Source organism: Molothrus ater, chromosome 9, assembly GCF_012460135.2.
Source record: "Molothrus ater isolate BHLD 08-10-18 breed brown headed cowbird chromosome 9, BPBGC_Mater_1.1, whole genome shotgun sequence".
NCBI lineage: Eukaryota > Metazoa > Chordata > Aves > Passeriformes > Icteridae > Molothrus > Molothrus ater.
In genome coordinates, this window is record NC_050486.2 from 2,043,357 (window position 1) to 2,063,678 (window position 20,322).

The following is a 20,322-nucleotide window of genomic DNA, read 5'->3' on the forward strand; positions in this document are numbered from 1 at the left end:
CTGAAAAACCATTTCATAGTTTGGCAGTGATGCATATCAATTTCAAAATAATAAGCATTAAACAAATACAGAAGACTAAGTAAAGTGTACCAAGCTGCCTCTACTGTACTGAGGTCAGATCACCTTTCACTGTCAGCCAAGCGTCAAATGGCCTGAATCATATCGACGCCCAGAAACGCAGCATTTCTCAAGTTTATAAACTTAACTTTTGCGTATATATTTATTTAGGGGAAAAAAAAACCCCAACACAGCTTCTTTTTTTTTTCACGTCGTGACTCCCCGGAAGCCAACGGGAGGGGCCCGTTCCCCGCCGTGAGGGGCCGGCAGCCGGCGGGGCAGCGCCTCCCCCGCGCCTGCAGGGGGCGCTAACGGGGAGGGAAAGGCGGGGCCGGGGGGGGCGGGTGAGGGCGGCGCGCGTGCGCGGGGCGGGGCGGGGCTCGCGCTCTCCCTGGTAACGAGCACCGCGCGCGCGGGGCCGCGCCCTGCCCGGGCCGCCCCCCCCCCCCCCTCATCCCATCCCATCCCCTCCCCTCACGGCCCCTGACCGCCGCCATGCAGGGCGAGGACGCCCGGTACCTCAAGAGGTAACCGGGGAGGAGGACGGGCACGAGGGGCGGCGGTTCGTGCTGCGGGGATGAACGCGGTGAGGGGGGTGGGGGGAAGGCGCGGCGGTTGGGGCGCGGCAGGTTGTGTAGAGGGAGGATGGAGTGTGTCAGGTTGTGGGGTGCGAGACACAGGTGTTGCAGGGTGTTTGCAGGGGGGGAATATGGGGGAGCTGTGGGGTGGAGTGTGAGGCTGAGGCGGTAGTGAGGACTGGGTTGGGGATGGATGGGTGATTATAACTGGGGAGGTGACAATGGAGAGTGTTTTGGGAGGGGTGATGATGATGATGATGATGATGATGGTGGTGGTGGGTGGAGGTATGGCGAGTGAGGAGGGGCTGGTTTGGAAGCTGGCTGGGGGCTGTGGTGTGCTGGGTGAGGGAATGGGAGGCAGGTTTGTTTGGGTGATCCCCCCTCAGCCTGCCCCGGCCTGTTGGGAGAAGGTTTGGATGAGCACTGGGAGGGTTAAGGATGAGTGAAGGTTACAAAGGCAGGGTGGGCAGAGAGGTGGGGTTCGGAGGGTGCCCTGGCCTGGGGATGGCTGTGCTGGCATTTTATGGTGTGTTTGGGATGAGGCACTGAAGTGACAGCAGGTGGCGAGGAGAATAGGTGCTATTAGGAGATGACTGGAGAGGATGATTGTGTATTAGTGCAGGTGGCTGCTTTGGGGAGCAGGGATGGGAGAAGAGACAGCAAGGCCAGGTTCAGGGAGCAGCTGGGAGACTGAATTGGAGGAGATGTTAACAGAATGCCATGGCAGATTGGGCAGGTCAGGTATTGTGAATGCAAGAGGTAACTGTGGGGTATAAAGTGTATGATCTGGGTTTGGTGTTGCAGGTGTGATGAATGAATGGTGCCCTTTATCTGTCAGTTTGGCAGTGAGAGCAGTCACCATAAAGAATAGGGCCTGAGCTGGCAGCTCTTGGATCTCTGTCAGTGGTTTCAGAGCAAAAGTGAATCAATCCCAAAAGATGCTAGGTCATCTAGGCCTCTGTTCAGATGTCATGTGTCACAAATGGACAGTGTCACTTCCTCCTATCGTGCTGGTGATTTTATCCATCCTGTCTTGAATCCTAAGGAGTTCCTGCTCTTGTTTTTTACTTCCTTTCCATTTATTAGTATTTGCAGAATTTCCTGTTTACACTGTCTAGGTTTTGCTTTTTTTCCCCTTACATGCCACATATTAAGCTCCACAGCTGGAATCAGTGCAGGGGAAAAAAAAACCCTCTTGATAATCTTTGACCATCTATTCTGTCATAGCAATGCCATGATGGGTAAAAATCAAATACCAGCCTTAACTGAATCACCAGCTGTAACTTTAGAGCAGTGCCTGTCTTTTTTTTAGCCTTACCTGTTCAGTTTGTGCCATCGTATGTGATGTTGGAGGAATCTTTGTTTTGTAGTCATCCCTGCAACAGGTGTAGTTGTTTCTCTTTTTTGGGAGCACAAACCCACAGCTACCTGCTGTGCTGTTTAATGTGGCCAGGCTGGTGTGCAAGTCTGGTATTCCTCTGCTCCCTGTTTCCCTTTGTCACCCTTGCATGGGCACTCCCCCTCCCACCCAGTCTGACTTGCTGGGATTTGTTATTGAATTTTCAGCCTTACCCACGTGTGCTTTGTGCCACTTTTCATTAGGATAGTTTGCTTTTGCTTTTTCCCTCTAAAGGAATCAGTTAATAAAGGATATTAACACTCCAGCTTTCGTTATGTGAGCTCAGCTTGCAGCTTTTGTCTGTAGAAAAGGCCTTCCTCTTTAAAGCTTGAACTGAGCTGGGTTCTTGTTGACAAAGCAAGCAGTGAAGTGAAAGGACAGGCTGATGTGCATGAGAGCTCCCCAGTGCATTGCTGTTTCTGCTCATTGTAATATTTGCAATTTCAAATGTTTTGTGACGTGATTTACCGACTCAGGAAGTGTAGAAAGTCAGTAAAGAAGATGTTTGTAGATTTGGGGGAGAGGAGGGGATTTTTTTCTGTAAATGAGAATTTGCCTTGTGATGCTGACAGTCCAAATGCAGTGTTTTCCAAATGAAAAACAACTTCAGTGGCTGGAGAGTACATTTTAGTGTAGGTCCTCAAGCACTTCACAAGGTAGGATTTTCAGGAGGGAGCTTGGCTGTGCATTGATTGGTGACTTCATTAGCTCAGAAATAGCTCAGGCAGAGAGGGTGGGTGTCAGTGTGAGAGGGCAGAAAATCTCTGCAGCTCTAAGTTCTTCATTTTACCCCTCTATCCCTCTGAAAGAAAAAAATTAAATCTGGGAAGTCCTAAAACTCTTTATTTAAGCAGTCTTAAGCTAAGGCTCTCCTGCTTGCTAAGCTCATCATTGGTTTACTGTTGCCAAAAGGAGGAGGTTTCACTCCTTCTTTTCCCTGATGAGAAATAGGAGGTGTTGTTCCTTTTCTATAGAGCACTTTAGTTCTGTTGCAGAGTGGAAAACTTTCTCTCCAGACCATGGAGAGTTTTCTGTTGGATTGCTGGGATTGACTGTGACAGGGACTGAGGAGTCCTCATGTTGAACTGCAAGGTGACTGCCAGGAGCAGGGAACACATGGCAAGGTCTAATCCTTTGGGCAATGATCAGCTGTTAGTCCAGCTTTATTCCTGTAAAACTTTACCAAAACTTTACCAAACTCTGTTCTCCATCCATTTTCTTTATAGCTGTAAATATTCCTAAGCTCTGCTCACTAAGCAGAGCTTTGGCTGTCAGGAGCCTGAGTGTTTGCAGTTGGCATCTCCTGATAGATCTCAGTAGGAGAAATGTATTTGGAGGTGGGGAGAGGGATTCTCCTGAAATAGATTTGCCATAGACTGCACCTTGTGACCACAGACTGTAACGAAGCACCTGCTTCAAGGTACTGCTCAAGGAGAACAAACTCAAGTCTCTTTAAAATATCTCAAGTCATAAAGGGAGTTTTGCTATGCTTTCATGGAAAATGTTACTCTCCAGCACTAGGGAGATATTTCTGCTGGCTCTGTGTAGCTTTATGTCCTTGCAAGGCTGGTAGTTGAACTGGACTTTTTGTTTCCTGACCTTTCTGTGGTTTGTGGGGTTTTTTGGGCAGCTGTATCTCAGGACAAAGGTATTTTTTGCAGCTGTATCTGCAGAAGGAAAAGTGGATAGCAGAGTAGCTGGGTAGATGGAGACACATTTCAAACATTTTCTGCTGAGAATGGTTACAGCACAGGCTGCATCTGGATTTGCTGACATTTCCAGCTTTATGAGGTTAAAGTAATTTTTCCTGATCTAATTGACCCAATGCCATGGCTATCTCCAAGATGCTGATATGACCCCTGGGGAAGCCACTTGTAATTCTCTTTAAGGACATGATCTGTCTAAAAACCTGAACAGCCAACAAAAAACCCACTCCACATCCCAAAAGCCAAACCCACATTTTGGAGGTACTTTTAATTTGCAGTGTTTAGCAGCCTGGTTCATGGCATGACTGTACAAGTGGAAAAGGGACAAGTGTCATCTTTACCAATAAATAAAAATGGGTCCCTGTATTGCCACTGCTTGAAAACAGGAATGAGCTGTGTCTTCATCCATCTGAGCCTTTCCTCAGGAGCCTTGGATCTGCATGGACACAGAATTGTTGGCACAAAGGAGGAGAGAGCAGGACAGGCCCTTTTGTTCTCTTCTCCCAATGATCTGTGGCTGTAGAAAAGCAGGTAGACATGATTTATAGATTTTGATGGTAGAAAAGCAGGTAGACATGATTTATAGATTTTGATGGCAGCTGTTGGTTTTTGTAATCCCTCAAGCCTGGCAGCAGGCACAGTGAGGTGAAGAACAGTAGCAAAGAGGTTTGTGTTTCAAGAGAGAGTAGTTAAATTGAAATACAAATGATTTGTGATTCGGTCTCAGAGAATTGGCACTACTAGGAGTTAGCCAAGAGAATGACAAAAAATTCCATTTGTAGAGGACTGCACTAAGTGAAGGCCATTGGACAAAGATTTGTCAATACTGACAAGGTAATAGGGAGCTAACTGGGAAATTCACCTGCTTGGTGAAATGCATCTTTTTACTCATGGTGGTGATGTGGAACAGGATTTCTTTGATTTCTTTCCTGATTTCTGTGAGTGAGGCTGTACCAGTGGCTTGGATATTTCTGTACTACAGGGAGTAGCCAAGAATGTGCCACGAGCACCAGGCTTTGTGGGATGGAATATGGTGTGGAAGGAGAGCACTGCTTGGCTTTAGGGCCTGCATAGCAGGTACCTGATTTCTGCTCTGGTGTGTTTTCTGAGCTTTTCATTTAATCCATTTTTTCCCCTTTATGACAGGAAGGTAAAAGGAGGTAACATAGATGTGCATCCATCTGAGAAAGCCCTCATTGTCCATTATGAAGTGGAAGCAACGATTCTGGGAGAGCTGGGAGACCCCATGCTGGGGGAACGCAAGGAATGTCAGAAAATGTAAGGTCATAGCAAGCTCTGATATTTTATTTCAATTTTCATAGATTCAGTGACTCAGAGTACCACCTACCTCTGAGAAATTGTAGTTTATAATCTTTATGGAATTTAGTGCTGGACTAGCAGAGGATTTCAAAGGCAGGAAATAACACGTGCCTGGCAAGGGTAACATCTGAAACACACGTTGTGAATTGCTTTTCAGCCATGTCCTTTAAGGTGTTTTGTAAAGAAAAATGATGACTTCTGTTTTACATGATGGGTACTTGAGGCAGAGAAAAGTGATTGTTTCCTGTGCAAATGGTAGTTCATGTTGGAGCAAGAAGTACCATTGAACCTCCTGACAGCCTTGTGTTCCAGCTGTTGCCTCTCCTGTGTTTTGATCTGCCCAACCAGTGAATTCACTGCTTTATCTGCATTTCAATTTTGCCTGGTTAATTTCTTTCAAGACCATTAAAATATTCCCCACTGGAAAAGCTAAGAGAACTATCCTAACTTCATTTTTCAAGCTGCAAGGTTGGATCTGTTCTAGGGGGGTTTTATCTCTGTACTGATTTCTTTTTGAAAATTTGAACTGAAGTGGCTGCCTGTGTGAGTGTGTGTTAGAAGAATAATTGGGGGGAAAAGAAAAGAGAATCCTTGAATTGTCTCAAATTTTTGAAAATATCAGAAGCATACTTCTATCATCAGATGAATCAACATAATCAACAAAATTTACATCTTCATGATGGTGGAATTCCTTTTTTTCCCAGCCTGTTGTTAATTACCACAGAGATTTCTTCCTGCTCATTGCTTGTGGACCTGGCTGCAGATCTGCCAGAGCTGTGGGAGACTCCTGGCACTGCAAAAGAACCTTTCTGTGCAGACAAACACCCAGAACTGTCTCTCATTTGGGACTTTTTTGTCTGCAATACTCCTTTGTGGTCCTGTGCACTTTTTATGGGGTATATCCAAATCAATTACTGTCTTTTGTATCCAAGGTGGCTGTAAGGGATCTGTTCATGCAGCTGCCTTTAATGTTGCTGCTTGTCAGCTCGTGAACAGTTACACTGCACCAAATCTGTTTGACACTTGCTTGCCATTTGGAGTCCAGAGGCACCACTTTGACATGAAAGGCACAGGCACTGGGTGTATCAGGATCATTTCTGCTTTGAGAAATTCTTGACTGTATAAACATAATCAAAGGACTGAAGAGAAAAAGAATTTAAAACTGAAAAGAGACTTGTCTGTGTTGCAGAATTCGGCTGAAGAGCCTTAATGCAAACACAGACATTGGTTCCCTGGCTCGAAAGGTGGTTGAAGAATGCAAGCTCATTCACCCCTCCAAGCTGGGAGAAGTGGAGCAGCTGCTGTACTACCTGCAGAATCGCAGAGATTCTTCAGCAGGAAAAGGTAAAAAATACAGGAACAAAGCAGCTTGGGCCTGAGATGCCTCAGCCTTGAACAAATACTGCTGAGGTGTTCCTGGCTGAGAGCCCAATGTGTCTGATGTACCAATTCTCTGGGGATGGTTACAGTAGGAAACATATCTTTATCACCCTTGGAAATAATTATGATCTTGAAGTGAGGAAATTACCTTTTAAATAACCAAATTAATTTTATTATTTGGTTACATTTAGTATTGATGCTTCTTACTGGCTGCCTTGTGCTTTAGCAGGACTTGAGAGGTACAGATTTGGCTATTGGGTACAGCCTCATCATCTTGAATCTGCACTTAGAGTGACATCAAAAGTCTCTAAGGGGATCTTCCTAGAAAGATCTCTGCCATCACCTCTTGCAAGGGTACAGAGTGTGCCTAGGCTGAATTTGGGCTCTGTGTAAAGCTGGAGAGTCTCAGAGCCTCACAAGCCTTGGTCCAGTGTAGCAAACAGCCTGGGGTATTTCTCTCATCTTCTCATCTAAAGTTCCTGGCCTCTTGGTGCTCCTATTTATGTCTCAAGTTTACCCTAAACTTTCTGCTCAGGGCACAGTTAAATATTTAACATTAGACTCTACATTACCTTGTGGTTACCCAGGTTTCTTGCAGGCCTGAAATGGTAAGCTTTTTTCTCAAACTGGATTCCTAGAGAGACAAATTGAAAATGAAGATTTGTGTAATATATGGGGTTTGATTGTAAGAGCTTTTTATGTGTCACAGGGCACAAGAAGGATCAAAGCTGCTGATGTCCCTCACTGTGGGAGTGAGTGTTGTCACTCTGGGCTTGCTCTGAGGTTTATCAGCCTCTGTCTCCCCACCTGATAAGGGCTATCACTGATCATTTAGACTGAGTTGTCACAAGGCAGCTGGGGATTTGTTTTACTCCCTAGGACTGTTCAGGTTCAGAAACCTGTGTTAGTCTGGCAGGTCAGCTGGACACCAAAGGACTTTGACCTTGATTTAACTGGAGTGGTCATGAGAACAATGCATATGTGTTTGCTCTGTGTTTGTGTGTAACTTAACTGCACCCATGTCTTTTTCTTTGTAGAAAGGAAAGAGAAAACCAGCAAGCCAAAAGATCCACCCCCATTTGAAGGAACAGAGGTAAGTATTTGTGTTAAGAGAAATGCAAACCCTGTTTACTACTTCAGTAAGAAGTTACAAAAGGGAGGAGGGCAGAGGAAATGCTGAATTCTTGTGGTATTTTTTGCTTCTTGTTTTTTAAACAAAGAACTTGGTTTGGAAATACTGCACAATGGGAAAAAATTATCTCCAAAAAGGGTAAAATATTTGACTTGCATACTTACCCCTCCAAGTATAGCACACAGCAGGACAGACAGTGAGGACTGGAGCATCAGACAGGACATCCTGAGCATCCTTTGATTTTTAGGAATTCTATCTCCTCAGATTTCCTGCTGTTCATTGACAGTCATTCTGCATGTGTTGGGGTTTTTTAACTTGTATTTTATCTTTGCCTAAGATGTGTACTCAGAAGCTGAGTGCCCTTTGGTGTGACAACTGAGTCACATTGTGATTGCTGGTGTTGAATTGCCCTGTCCCTCAGTGAAGGCCTTGCTCTGATGCTTTCAGATTGATGAAGTTGCCAACATCAATGACATGGATGAGTACATTGAGTTACTGTACGAGGACATTCCTGACAAGGTGAGGGGCTCTGCCCTCATCCTGCAGCTGGCCAGGAATCCTGATAATTTGGAAGAGCTGCTTATAAATGGTAATTTTAAAACCCAATGGTAATTTCTCTTGATGTGCTGTTCATTTGTGTCCAGGGAAAAGTAGTTCATCTTTCATTTGGGATTTTCTTTAGTTTGCTAGGCTCTGTTTCTCTGTTTAGAATAAGGTGGCCATCAAAGCTCTACAAATGGATGCTGCTCAGACTGGTCTTAGGTGAGCCTACTACTGAAATCCTCCTCCTTATTTTGATGCTCAGTTAACTCCAGCTGGCATTACTGGTGGAGATGGGAATGTGTTGGTGTATTCTGTAGATCAGGGAACTTGCCTTGAAAAGAGAATTTTCCAGCTGACATGAGTTAATTTTTTTTTTATTTTCTTTCCTTGCCCTTTTTGTCTCTTTTGCTGAGCCCTTATACCCTCATGTATTGATGACTTCAATTCATGCCCATCTTGCAGTGTCACCATGGAAGATGGCATGGGAATGGTGAGCCATGAAATAATGGCTTGTCCCTAAGAGCTGTTGAAAATATTTAGTGCTTCATGTTCCCAGTTGCTGCTTTTCTGATCAAGGAACATGATGTAGCATGAATAGAGACTAGCTAGGGGAACGTGACTGGGAAAGTGAAATTAAATCAGACAAGAAGAAACCAAATTATTAAATAATATGAAGTAGATTCAGGGGGAAAAATAAATGGGAAGATGGATGAGAAATACTGTCTGTCCAGGCAGAATTTAAAGGGGATTTGAAAGTGAAAATTGCAGTGTTTTAGGCAGGGACACAATGTAGTGTGGAGCACAGAGCTGGCAGAGGCCACAGGATCTGAAGGTTAGTGGTAGTTTTGAGATGAATTCAGTGTTTGGTTGCACTCTCCTTCCATGTTGCTGCCCCTTAGCTTTTGTGACAGGGTGACCACCCAGGGCACTCTCTGGTACTGCCTCCAAACAGAAGTGGTGAGCAGTGCTGCCTGTCAAAGTGAGGTACCTGTGAGAAAACTAGAAAACTGATAGATGTATTCAAATTCTGAGGCTCACAAGCTAAAAAGGAGGGACACAAAATGCTGATGCTTCTCTAAATCTCGTTTCACTTCAGAAACTGCCCTGGGTGCATTGGCTAGAGTGCTGAGGGAAGACTGGAAACAAAGCATTGAACTGGCTACCAATATCATTTACATTTTCTTCTGCTTTTCGAGGTGAGTGCAGAGTCCCTGGATTTAGGAACATAAAGAATGTAGCTCTGCTTAGTGGCTTTTCATTTGTTTATTGCTCTGTGCTGCAAAACTTCACTGAAACAGCAAAAACAGACAGAAACACACTTGTGCCTCAGTTTTATCACTTGTCACAAAAAGAACTCTCGTGGTGGGGAAGTTTGTAAGAGAGCTGGGAAGAAGCTAGTAAAGATTCTGACTCATTGCTTTGTGTCAGAAATGAAAGGTGGCTGAGCTGCCACCTCTAATTTCCATCTGCACACCTACAGGGGGGAAACAGTGTTCAAAACTGAAGTGAGCACTTGCTCTTATTTAGCTGTGCCAGTGTTTCTGCATACCCTGCCTAGAAATAATTCAAGCAGAAGTTGCATTTACCTTGATTTTAGGTCTCTATTCTATTTCTAGTGAGGAGAGAGTGCTCTGAAGTACTTGCAGAATGGAAGGCAGGGCTGAGGGGAAAACTTTTCCTTTATGCATGAAAATTGGAATGTGTTTTTATTTTGATCTGGATCAGCAAACTATTTCTTATCTTTCTGCAAGTTGAGAAAATATTTATATTTTCAGGGATTGTTCTTGTTTTGAAGTAATTTTCCAATAGGAAAGTGCTTTAATGGGGTAAACTGTAAATACCTTTTTTAATATTTCATGTATTACTACCATAGATGTCACAGTAGATACAAAGTTGTTGGCATCTATTCCTCACAAGTATTATTTCTTCAATGTAGTTTCTCTAAATTTCATGGGATAATCACACATTACAAAATTGGAGCTCTGTGTATGAATATCATAGACCATGAACTGAAGAGACATGAACTTTGGCAGGAAGAACTTGCTAAAAAGAAGAAAGCTGATATCCTTTTGGTGTTCTGGTGTAGCCTAATGACTTCTGACTTGTCTTGATGAGTGTTGTTGGGTCACACAAGATGAGTGCACAGCACCTTCTGTAAAAACAGTAGAATTTACCAGAAAGTGCAAAATAGAATTGCAGATATGAGAAAGACCAAGAGTGAAGATTTTGGGATGTGGAAGAGGTCAAGCTGAAGCTATTAAAGCAACACAAGAAATAATCCAAAAATTGTATTTTATCAGCAGTATGTCTTAGAACATCTGTGCTGCTTAGGAGGGTGTAAAATATCCTGGCCAAGAAGGAGAGAACAGGCATGGCCTGGATTGCAGGTGTGGCAGCTGGTGCTCAGGGAGAGTCTTGACACTGGGTATTCCATAGATCCCTTGCTTCTCACTGGTGATTGAGGAACACTTTAGAGGACAATTGTCATCTAGCCTGTACACTTATCTCTGTACTCCTTAACTTCTCTAATTCACTTGATGAAGATCCTGAAAACCAAACCCTGAAAAAGGACTATGAGAAAACTTACAAGAAATACAAAGGGCTGGTTGTCAAGCAGGAGCAGCTGCTTAGAGGTACCAAATCCAAATAGCAAATTATTTTGTTGTTGGTAAACATGGCTGAGGGATCCTCTTTGATTCTTGTTACAACCAGGATGTCTTAAACATCCTGAAGGTGTGGATTTGGATGGAAGAGTGTTGCCAAAGAATAGGGAAAGGTCAAATACTTAATCAGATTGTTTGACACTATTAATAATTTTAAAAGCCATTTGTCAGAAGAAGAGCAAAAGTGATCCACTCTTCTTTTTGGGTTTTTTGAAATTTGCCTAATTTAGCTTGTATCTGACTCTTTGAATAGATTTCATTCTATCTCAGTTTTTGTACTAAAATACACTTTATGTTAAATTGAAATTATCTGAGCGGCAAACCTTTCCTGAGAGGGGCTTTTTACTGCTTCCTGTTGTAATTGAAATTAAAAAAAATACAAACCACACAACATAAAAAGCTTCTAGTTATCATAATTCTAATTTTTTTCAGAGCCACGATTCGAATTAGATTAGATTAATGGTCTTAATGCTTTTTAAAGAGGCCAAAAAAAAAGAATTCACTGGCAATTTCCTTGAAAATTTATTGCAAAGGGAGCAAAATGCTTCTGAAAGTCTTGTCTTCAGCACTTCAAGTGTAAATAGAGACTTGTTTAGCTGTGGTGGGTGTGATCTGTTGCTGTGATTTTGTTGACCTTTGCCAGTTGCGATTTACCTGCTGCTAAACCTGGCTGAGGACACTCGCATTGAGCTGAAGATGAGGAACAAGAACATTGTGCACATGTTGGTGAAAGCACTGGACCGGGATAATTTTGAGCTGCTCATCCTTGTTGTAACCTTCCTGAAGAAACTCAGCATTTTCATGGAGAACAAAAATGATATGGTGAGGCTTGTAGCACTCTACTGAATGCTGGAAAGGTTGGAGATCTGAAAATTTTGTGTGGCTGGAGGGAAAAGGGAAACATCTCTGTTTTCACACTGAGTATCTCTAGCACTGATTATCTTGCTTTGTTACAAGTAAAATGAGTGCAAGAAAAGCACAACATCCAGATGTAACCTACTGCAAACACATTGGAGGAAATCCCAAACAGACAATATGATGCAAAATATGATCCACAAAATTCCAGATTTTGAATTCAGCCCCTCAGAGTCTTGTTATACTCCCACTTGTGGTGGTGCCCATGACTCTGCCCCCAGACTATACTCCTGGGGCAACATATTGTTGTTTCTGCCATGTATTGACTAAGGAAGAGAGATACTGATTCTTCTGGAGTTTGCTGGACTAATTTACTTATTTCCTGTGTCAGTTTGGTTCCTTCCTGCTGCCAGTAGCTCCTAAGAACTGGAGGCAGTTATTTTTCATAATTTTTTTTGGTGAGGTCTTACACTTCTGAAATTGTAGCATAATTTGTTTTGTGACTTCAAACTCTAGCCAAGTACCTCCTTTACTGATACTTTAATAGATGCTTGACTTCACCTTTGTGCCTCTATTTCAATTAATTAGATGAAAATGATACATTTGCTTTATCCAAGAGGTAATCTGAGATCAATGGTGTACAGAGATTGTGAGATGAAAAGATCTGTGTAAAAGCAGTGGTGAATTAACTGGACCTTTGCATGCATGTGCACTGAACACTGCAGACAAGAAGTATCTCCCTTATTTATATATGGGACTTGGTTAGGAAAATAAGAATTAGCTCTGCAGCCACTGATTTGCTGGCACACTTTCCCCATTCTCCCGATTTACTGGAAAGATAAACAAAGCTGTTGAATCAATTTGATTTCAGAGTGTTCTAACAATTTTGGAAATGTTGGTGTGCTTCAGGTCAGCTGTGGGAGCATTCCTTACTGATAATAAAGATGATGCTTTTTTCTCCATGGTATTATTAAGGAAAGCTACCAGTGAAGGAGAAGGGGTTCTGAGGTTTGTATTGGGCAGTAATACAAAATGATCCAAGATGAGTTGTGCAGCACCTGATTCAGAGTACAAGTGAATAATCCATGTGTATTTATAGCACATTCTTTCCTTGGCTGTTGCAGGGCCATATGAAATTCAAAGCAGTGAGGTAGGAGTTGTTGCTATCTGATTGTTTCTGATCAAAGCTGTCCAGGCAGTTGTTGATGATTGCACTGTGCTGTGTGGGGAGAGCTGTAGTTTCTTTTCTTAGTGTTCATTCAGTGTCTATTTATAACCAGACTAGTAATGTACATGGAGAAGTCTGAGGAATGCCAAGTCATTTTATGTGCCTCCTTCTGGCCAAAGAAGGGTCTGGGAAACAAAAAAAAAAAAGAATGCATTTAAAAGATTGTGTCAAATAAAAGCTCAGAAATGTTGCTTAAAACATGATAAAAACTTTCTGAAGTCTTGCCAGTTCAGATGTGTTTTCTGGCTGGTAAAGTGAACATGATCTCAGGAACTGATACCACTTCTCAGTTTCTGGATTCCAGTTTTTAATTTGAAAGTGATACATGTTTCAAGATGACTTTCATGCTTTTATTAAATTGACATGTAGGATGGCATGTCTCTTCTGAGAGCACATGCACACTTCTGGCTAGGGGTTCATTTGAAATTCATAATGAAAGGTCTCAAATTCTTTTTGGGTGCCAATTTTCTGTCTTTCTTGGTTGGGTCTATCTTTGACTCCACTGGCAGTTGCTGCAGGATTGCATGTGTTAAAGTTTAAATGAGTTTGTTCACCCCAAACTAGTTTTGCAGGTGATGTCTTTACCACATTCCTGCAGTATTCCAACAGTGAGGAATGTTTCCAAGACATATGAACTTGTTGGTTCAAAGCCTTTTTTAATCAATGTTTCCCAGTAAGCCAATCTAGAAGACTTCAACCACAAAGGCATAAGTGAAACTACTTCAGATGAAACTGCATTAACAGTCACTGTTATGGCTACAAATTGGGTATTGAAGCCAGAGTAAGTTTGGATGGATTATGGTTTTGTTTTTTTTTTTTTCCCTTGAAATACAGGTTGAAATGGATATTGTTGAAAAACTTGTGAAAATGGTACCATGTGAACATGAAGACCTGCTGAATATCACTCTTCGACTGCTGCTGAATCTCTCCTTTGACACAGGCCTGAGAAGTAAAATGGTCCATGTTGGTTTGCTCCCCAAACTCACTGCTCTCCTGGGTATGTCTTCTTTTGGTCTAACACAGGCATTTCAGTGAAGCTGTTTGCATCATGGTGTGATGTACCTAAAAGTTGCTGGGTCACTCTTGTTTTTGCCACTTCCTCACCACTCCCAGCTTCTTGGCATTCACATCATCCTCTCACACACAGCTTTCCAGTAGATAACCCTGCTTCTAGGGTTTCTTGAACTGTAGAATGAATCTTCCAGTCTTTAAAAATTACTTCAGTAGCTACCTGAAAACCATGAGCTGACACATGAGTGATGTTTGTAATTCTGGGGAGCACCTAGGAAAAATAGCCAGCAACTTCACAGGGCCTAGGTGATGTAGGTACAAACTAGATATCTAAATATTTATTTTTAGTGAAGCTTGGTATACCTGCTAGCTCTTGTAACTTGTCCAGAGAGATCAGAAATCTCCCAATTTTGTTAGTTTTCAATCTAGGCAGTACTGATTTCTAGACTTGTGTTAAGATCATGTAAGTACATCAGTTACAAGTGAAACTTTTTGTTGTCTCAAGGGGAAAGCCATGGAAACAATAAGGAATTTGGAAAAAGCAGAGGATTGTTCTGTTTGATCACTGTTGTATGCTGGAGTTCTGAGGAGGGACTCTATTGCTTCTTGTGTTCTTTGGCTGATACTGCCTGGAGGCTGCTCTGGTTGATGCACTAAAGGTTTTGCAGCTTTTGACTTTAGGGGTTGCTGAGTGGGAATAGGGAATCTTGTCTGTGTGAATCACTGATGCAAGACATTGCTAAAGTCTTGTGAAACCTGTTGGCTTTGGGATGTGCTGAATCCAGTGCAGAGGGTGGATCAGATCCTGGCTGGGGCAAGGGCAATGCAGTGGTGAATCTCAGCTTTCTCCTCCAGCTATGAAGTCTCTTAGGGCTGTTTGTCTCCTCAATGCTACTTCAACCTCAACAAAGCCTTACTGCTCTTTAGTGAACACCATGAAAACTTAGAGTGCTTTGGAAGCCTTAATCCTGTTGGTGATTATTATACAGCTGCTACCTGGTACAGCCTGAAATGCCTCACATCCTTTTATACTTTCTCTTTGCTCTGGTCTGAGCTAGAACAATGAAAATTGGCATTTGAAAGCCTTCTTCTTTATCTTTTTGTCCTCAAGACAATGTTATTTGGTAGTAAAGTGAACTGAGAAATGGAAGCTGATGGGGAAATCTTTCCTCTTGTTTGAGAGAGGATCTGGTTAGTTTGGTTCAGCTTGGGTTGTAAGGTTTTTGGAGCAGGAACTTGTCCCTTTTGTTCATACAGCAGATAATGCTGTGGTCTGAGGGAGGCTTCTGGGGATTTATCACCCCAGGCAATGGCACACATCACTGAAGTCCCTGCTCCCAGAAATTCTCCATTTAGTATCAGAGTCAGACTGAGCTCACCAGTTAAATATCTGCTTTCTAGTGTCTGTCTGTAACGTGGAGAGGAGAATTGCTTTTCAAATGCCATTTTCTTAGAGTTGTAACTAGGCCTGTGTGAAGGCTGTTTAGCTCAGAAGAACTGGTTGCTAAAATTGTAGCTGTTAGGATAATTACTGCAAGTCCCGCTGGTACTTCCAGAATGTTCAGTGTGTTTCTTTTCTCATCTAGGATGTATTCAACCATTCTTTCTTTTTTTTTAATTTGAATTTTTCATAGAGGCGTGTGCTGTTTGTTCTTGCTTCTCCCTGTAGAATTGGTTGATACTTACTTTTGATGTGCTAAAAATTCTATTACTTGCTTCTTTAAGCCATCACTGGGGTTTGTGAGACTTTTCTTGGTATGGTGATTTGAACAATTCTCAAATGCATCACTTGCCATATCCTGTCTGAGAGAAGTCTGCAATCTGAATAATATAACAGCCATGTGCCAGATGCCCCATTTATACAGGTTATTTGGGTATTAAACACACATTATTCAAGTCAGTACCCTTCAGTTTACATTTGCAGGTCATCTCCAAGTGCTAACACAGCACAACAGCTGTTGACAAGTCCTTGTACAACTCTTAATGCCAAGAGGTCAAGTGTGCTTGACTCAAGCTCCTGAAATTTAGCATTTATGCATGCTGGGCCTCTGAGTCTTTAGCACTGGCTTTGAGATGGGTACAAATTAAGTGTAATAGGTGTTAAGGGGAGAGTTGAGATTGCAAAGAATGAAAGGATTTGTTTGGCAGGGGTTTAGGGCTGAGCATGGAGCTGAATGCAGTGTGCGGTTCTGGAGGATGCTCTGCTTTCCCAAGGGTCAGTGAATTGCTTGGGAGCAGGAAGGCTCTAAGTGGAGGTAGAGGCTGAAGCAGTGGGGATGAACTGGCTCCAACTGAGCTCTCAGGAGAGGAATAAATACACCATGGGTGTAATGGAGAAGGAACATTTTCTTTCCATCACACTCCAGAGTGTTGAGGCTGCTGTTGAAAGCATGGACATGAGAAACTCTGCTTAAGTCTTGGTTTCCATTTTAATTGGCTTTTTCTTTTTAATGGTGCCAATGCCTGCTTCCCCATGTAGCTGTGCCAGTCAGCACCACTTGCTTCTCTTCACAAGTTTTAAGCATTGTATATGACAAAGCTCCTCTTACTCCCTGCAGGCACCCAAATTAATGAGCCACAGCTGATCTTTGTTAGGCTGGGACTCTCCAAGAGCTGTGTGCAGCTGAGGGAAGGTTGGCCTCAGACTTGAGATCTGAAGCTGGAGCAGAGCTGTGGAGGCCTGTAAGATACAGCCTGCTGTACTCAGCTTTTTCCATACATAGGGTGGTTAGGAGCTAGGAAAAGAGATTTTGTTGCTTTGAGTGACTTCCATCCTTTAAGAAAACCTTTTAGATGTTGAATCACCAGGGCCTTGCAGAGAATGTTTTTTGTAGTGTGGCTTTGTTTTAATACTCAGAAATTATGTTTAGAGTGATCTTTCCTTTCCATGCCAGTACATATGAAGTGTGACTTCAGTTGCCTAAGGTGAGAATTCATGTGAATTCACCAAGTGGTTTAAACTAGATGTTTGCCTGAAATGTGGAAAACACAGGTTCAGTGTCTTCCAGTCATCCCCTTGGAAAGAAAGACCAAAGCAGCCTGCTACACACTAATCCATGAAGGTTTGCTTCACTCTTAGAGTGCTCTCATTGTGCTTTGCATGGCAGAATTCAGGGGAAGTGGAGAACAGGAATGACTTGCTCCAATTATGGTAGAGTTTGGAAAGGGGGAAACACAAAGCTGAACTTCAAAACAGGATACAAATCTGTTTTCTTGATTCCTGGAAATGCTCTTCCATTGTTGGACATAAGGGAAATGTTACCCTTTTTCATAATTCTTCCCCTGGATGTGTTATTGGCTTCTAAAGTAAATGCCCTGGCAGCAAACAGAAGAAAACATTCAAGGAAAAATAAAACCCCCTCACTCTTTGTTTGGACCAAATCCACTTTGTTTTTCAGTTAAGTGGCCAAATTGAATACAAAATTTTTAGTACAGCTCTCTTAAATATAGGCACAGCTTGTGATGCATAGTCTTCTAATAAGAGTGCTGTTCTATGCTGACTCTGAGTTGTTTCACAGCCTTTGTGAAGTGAGACAAATAGTTCCTCATTTGCCATGAGAGCAGCAGGCAGCTGGTACAGCAGAGCCAGCTGAGTGCTGCTGAGGGGCTTGAGGCAGCCTGAAAGGCTCTGCTGGAGCCCTGTTGAGAAGCAGCTCCTGGCAGCATCCCTGTGTGGGGGGCAGTGCTGGCATCTCTGCTTCCTCCCATCAGTGAGAAATCCCTGTCCAAGGCTGCAAATTACAGGGAATGCTGCAGAAGCTGTTCCAGTGGGAAGGAACTGTGGTGCTGCTCAGAGAGTAAAAGGAGTAGAACTGACTCTGTGCAGGGAACAAATATCTCTGATGATGTGTGTGTTCATCTCCCAGAGCTGCTGGACAGTTCTCAGGTGTACTCAATACATATTGTCTTGAAGTGTCATTTTCTTTTCACTCACTCCCCAGTGCAAGCCATGCTGAAAGAATAAAAAGCCATTATGCTTGGAAGTCAGACTTAAGTATCTCTTCTGTTGCTTGCAATTACTGTCTGCTTTTAAAAATTGAAGACTGAACACAGACACTGGTGAGCTGAGAAGTGGGTGGGTCACAAAACAGGATTGGTTGCAAATCAGGCCCAAAGGGAACCTGGAGTGCAGAAGGGTTGTGCATACAGCCTTGAAAGTGCCACACAGTGCCAAGCTAGTCAATCTCAAATAGATTTTAGGTGGTGAGGAACATCCTGGGTGTGACCATGGTCACAAGGGTTTTCAGGATAAAGAAGAGATGAGAATGTTGACTCTATGATCAGAAGGCTTGATTTATTATTTTATGATATATGTTACATTAAGACTATACTAAAAAGAAATAGAAAGGAAAAGGTTTCTTCAGAAGCTAGCTAAGCTAAGAATAGACAAGAATGAATAACAGAGATCTGTGTCTCAGACAGAGCAAGAGCCAGCTCTGCCATGAGTGGTCAGTAAATCCAAACACCCACAGGAGACCAATCCCAGGTCTACCTGTTGCATTCCACAGCAGCAGATAACCATTGTTTACTTTTGGTTGCTGAAACTGCAGCTTCTCACAAGGAAAAATCTTAAGAAAGGATTTTTCATGAAAGATGTCTGCGACATCCTGGGTTATGTTTTCCAGCACAGATTACAGTGGCTGAAAGCACTTGGGCCTTGTGGATTTGTGTTTCAGCCAAGCAGAGCAGTGTTTGTTATACAGCACTCTGAAATACAGTGTGGGCAGCCCCAGGGAGCACCAGTTTGGTTTTGCCAGTCACAGATTGTGCCCAGCCTCTCTGCCTTATTAATGTGAGCATCCTGGCATGATGTTCTTCATTTCTTTATTATAAGCATAATAAGAAGCAGTATCCACCTAATTTCAGATAAAAATTCACAGGCTGTGGAAACTCCACAGTAAGTCAGGCTTCTCTGTCTTGTTCATTGAAGCTGGAGAAACCAGAGCAGAGAGTAGCACTGACAGTCACATTTAGTCCTCAGTGAGGAGCCTGTCTTCACTGGATTCATTGATAGAATCTTTTCTGGGAACTGCTGAAATTCCTCTGATATTTTTCCATTCTTTACAAGTTGGGTTTAATGAGCAATCAAAGAATTGCCAAACAGTTGTATGTTGGGCTTCTTAACAATCAAGGCTTGATATGGTCTGCAGCCAAGCTGGATTACAAGGTGACTGCTGTTTAAAAAGCCAAGTAGTACTTTGCTCTCTAATTAACGGAGTGCTGTGGGCTTTTAATGCTCTATTCCTTTTATGAAAGTTTCTTTTAAGAAGGCTTAAAGTAGATGTGCTCTCTTTATGAGTTCACTTGGCCTTTTTGTAATGAACTTATTATGGAGCTTCACACATCTGTTGAAAAATGGAGCTTCTTATAGGCTACTGCAGTGTTTTTTCTGACTTTAATAGGCCTCGTTTATCCTATAAAGAAACATACATTTTCTTACCTGATCAAGTGAGCAAACAATGAGGGTCAGATGTGGCAAAGACCCTAACAAAAAGCACATGTCCAGCCATCAGGGTGAGGTAAAGTCATATCGGGATTGCTTGAAGTTATTAATGGCAGTAAAATTTATGCTTCCTCCTGTTTTCCCAATTAAATTGAGAAACCTTTTTTTCCTAAGGTGGCTCTGCAGCAGCTGGTTCCAATACTGCTTGTGTGAATATTGCCTGGGGTGTCTCCATTCCTTTATAGTGAAGGCTGGCTGAAGCACATTAAGTAACAGTTCAACTACAGGGACCAGTCTGTTGGAAAGCAGCAATTATTAAGGGATTTATTTTAATGGTAGTTTTTTTATCATTTGTGGTGAGTATGGCCAAGACTTACAAAAAAAAAAAAAAAAAAGAAAACCCCTCAACAACAAACAAAAAGAACCCCGCCACAAAAAACCCCACAAACCAAAACCATCTCTTAATATTAATTTTCAAAATCCTTGTTAGAAGTGCAGATAGACCTAAGCATGTCTGAGTGGTATAAGGAGAGGGGGTTGCACAATGTGTCTTAGAACTCAGCATTTAAATTTAGATATTTTGAATGTGGATATAGACAGCAAACTTTAAAGAAGAAATGACTTCTCCTTTTGAGAAATACAGAACTGAATACAGAGACTCATCACTGTCAGGTGAGTGGAGCTCCTTGCTCTGTGTGCTGGTCACGAGTGCCTGTGTGAATTTACCTGTGTTACTTGCTGTTTTAGTAAAGAGGATAACTTCAGTGGAAAATAAGGAACTAACTTCATGTGTGTTGACTGAAAATAAAAATGCTCATGGCAGCAGCAAGGACAGCAGTGAAGAGATGGCAGCAATCTAAAGATGAGGGAGCCAAGTTGTTGGAAATTCTTTGAACTCAGGAATGGAAAGGATCCCTGAGCCAGTATTTCTGTTGTAGAGCTTACAAGATGTGACTGATTAATTCAATGCTTTTAATGATTTCTTAGCTTATTGCAAGAGCAAATTA

At 42.5% G+C, this 20,322-nt stretch overlaps 1 protein-coding gene across 3 annotated transcripts in view; it reads left to right on the forward strand.

Annotated features, from left to right (window-relative positions):
* Positions 1-440: 440 nt before the first annotated feature.
* The window catches only part of KIFAP3 (kinesin associated protein 3), a 68,163-nt gene continuing 48,281 nt past the window's right edge, over positions 441-20,322 (forward strand). For all 3 annotated transcript variants that reach the window (XM_036387504.2, XM_036387505.2, XM_036387506.2), the window contains exons 1-10: positions 441-584; positions 4,887-5,018; positions 6,250-6,404; positions 7,478-7,533; positions 8,020-8,161; positions 9,212-9,311; positions 10,052-10,176; positions 10,650-10,748; positions 11,422-11,600; positions 13,696-13,858. In XM_036387504.2, the coding sequence (XP_036243397.1) occupies positions 553-584; positions 4,887-5,018; positions 6,250-6,404; positions 7,478-7,533; positions 8,020-8,161; positions 9,212-9,311; positions 10,052-10,176; positions 10,650-10,748; positions 11,422-11,600; positions 13,696-13,858 (1,183 nt within the window). In that variant the 5' untranslated portion in view covers positions 441-552. The remainder of the gene's footprint in view (positions 585-4,886; positions 5,019-6,249; positions 6,405-7,477; positions 7,534-8,019; positions 8,162-9,211; positions 9,312-10,051; positions 10,177-10,649; positions 10,749-11,421; positions 11,601-13,695; positions 13,859-20,322) is intronic.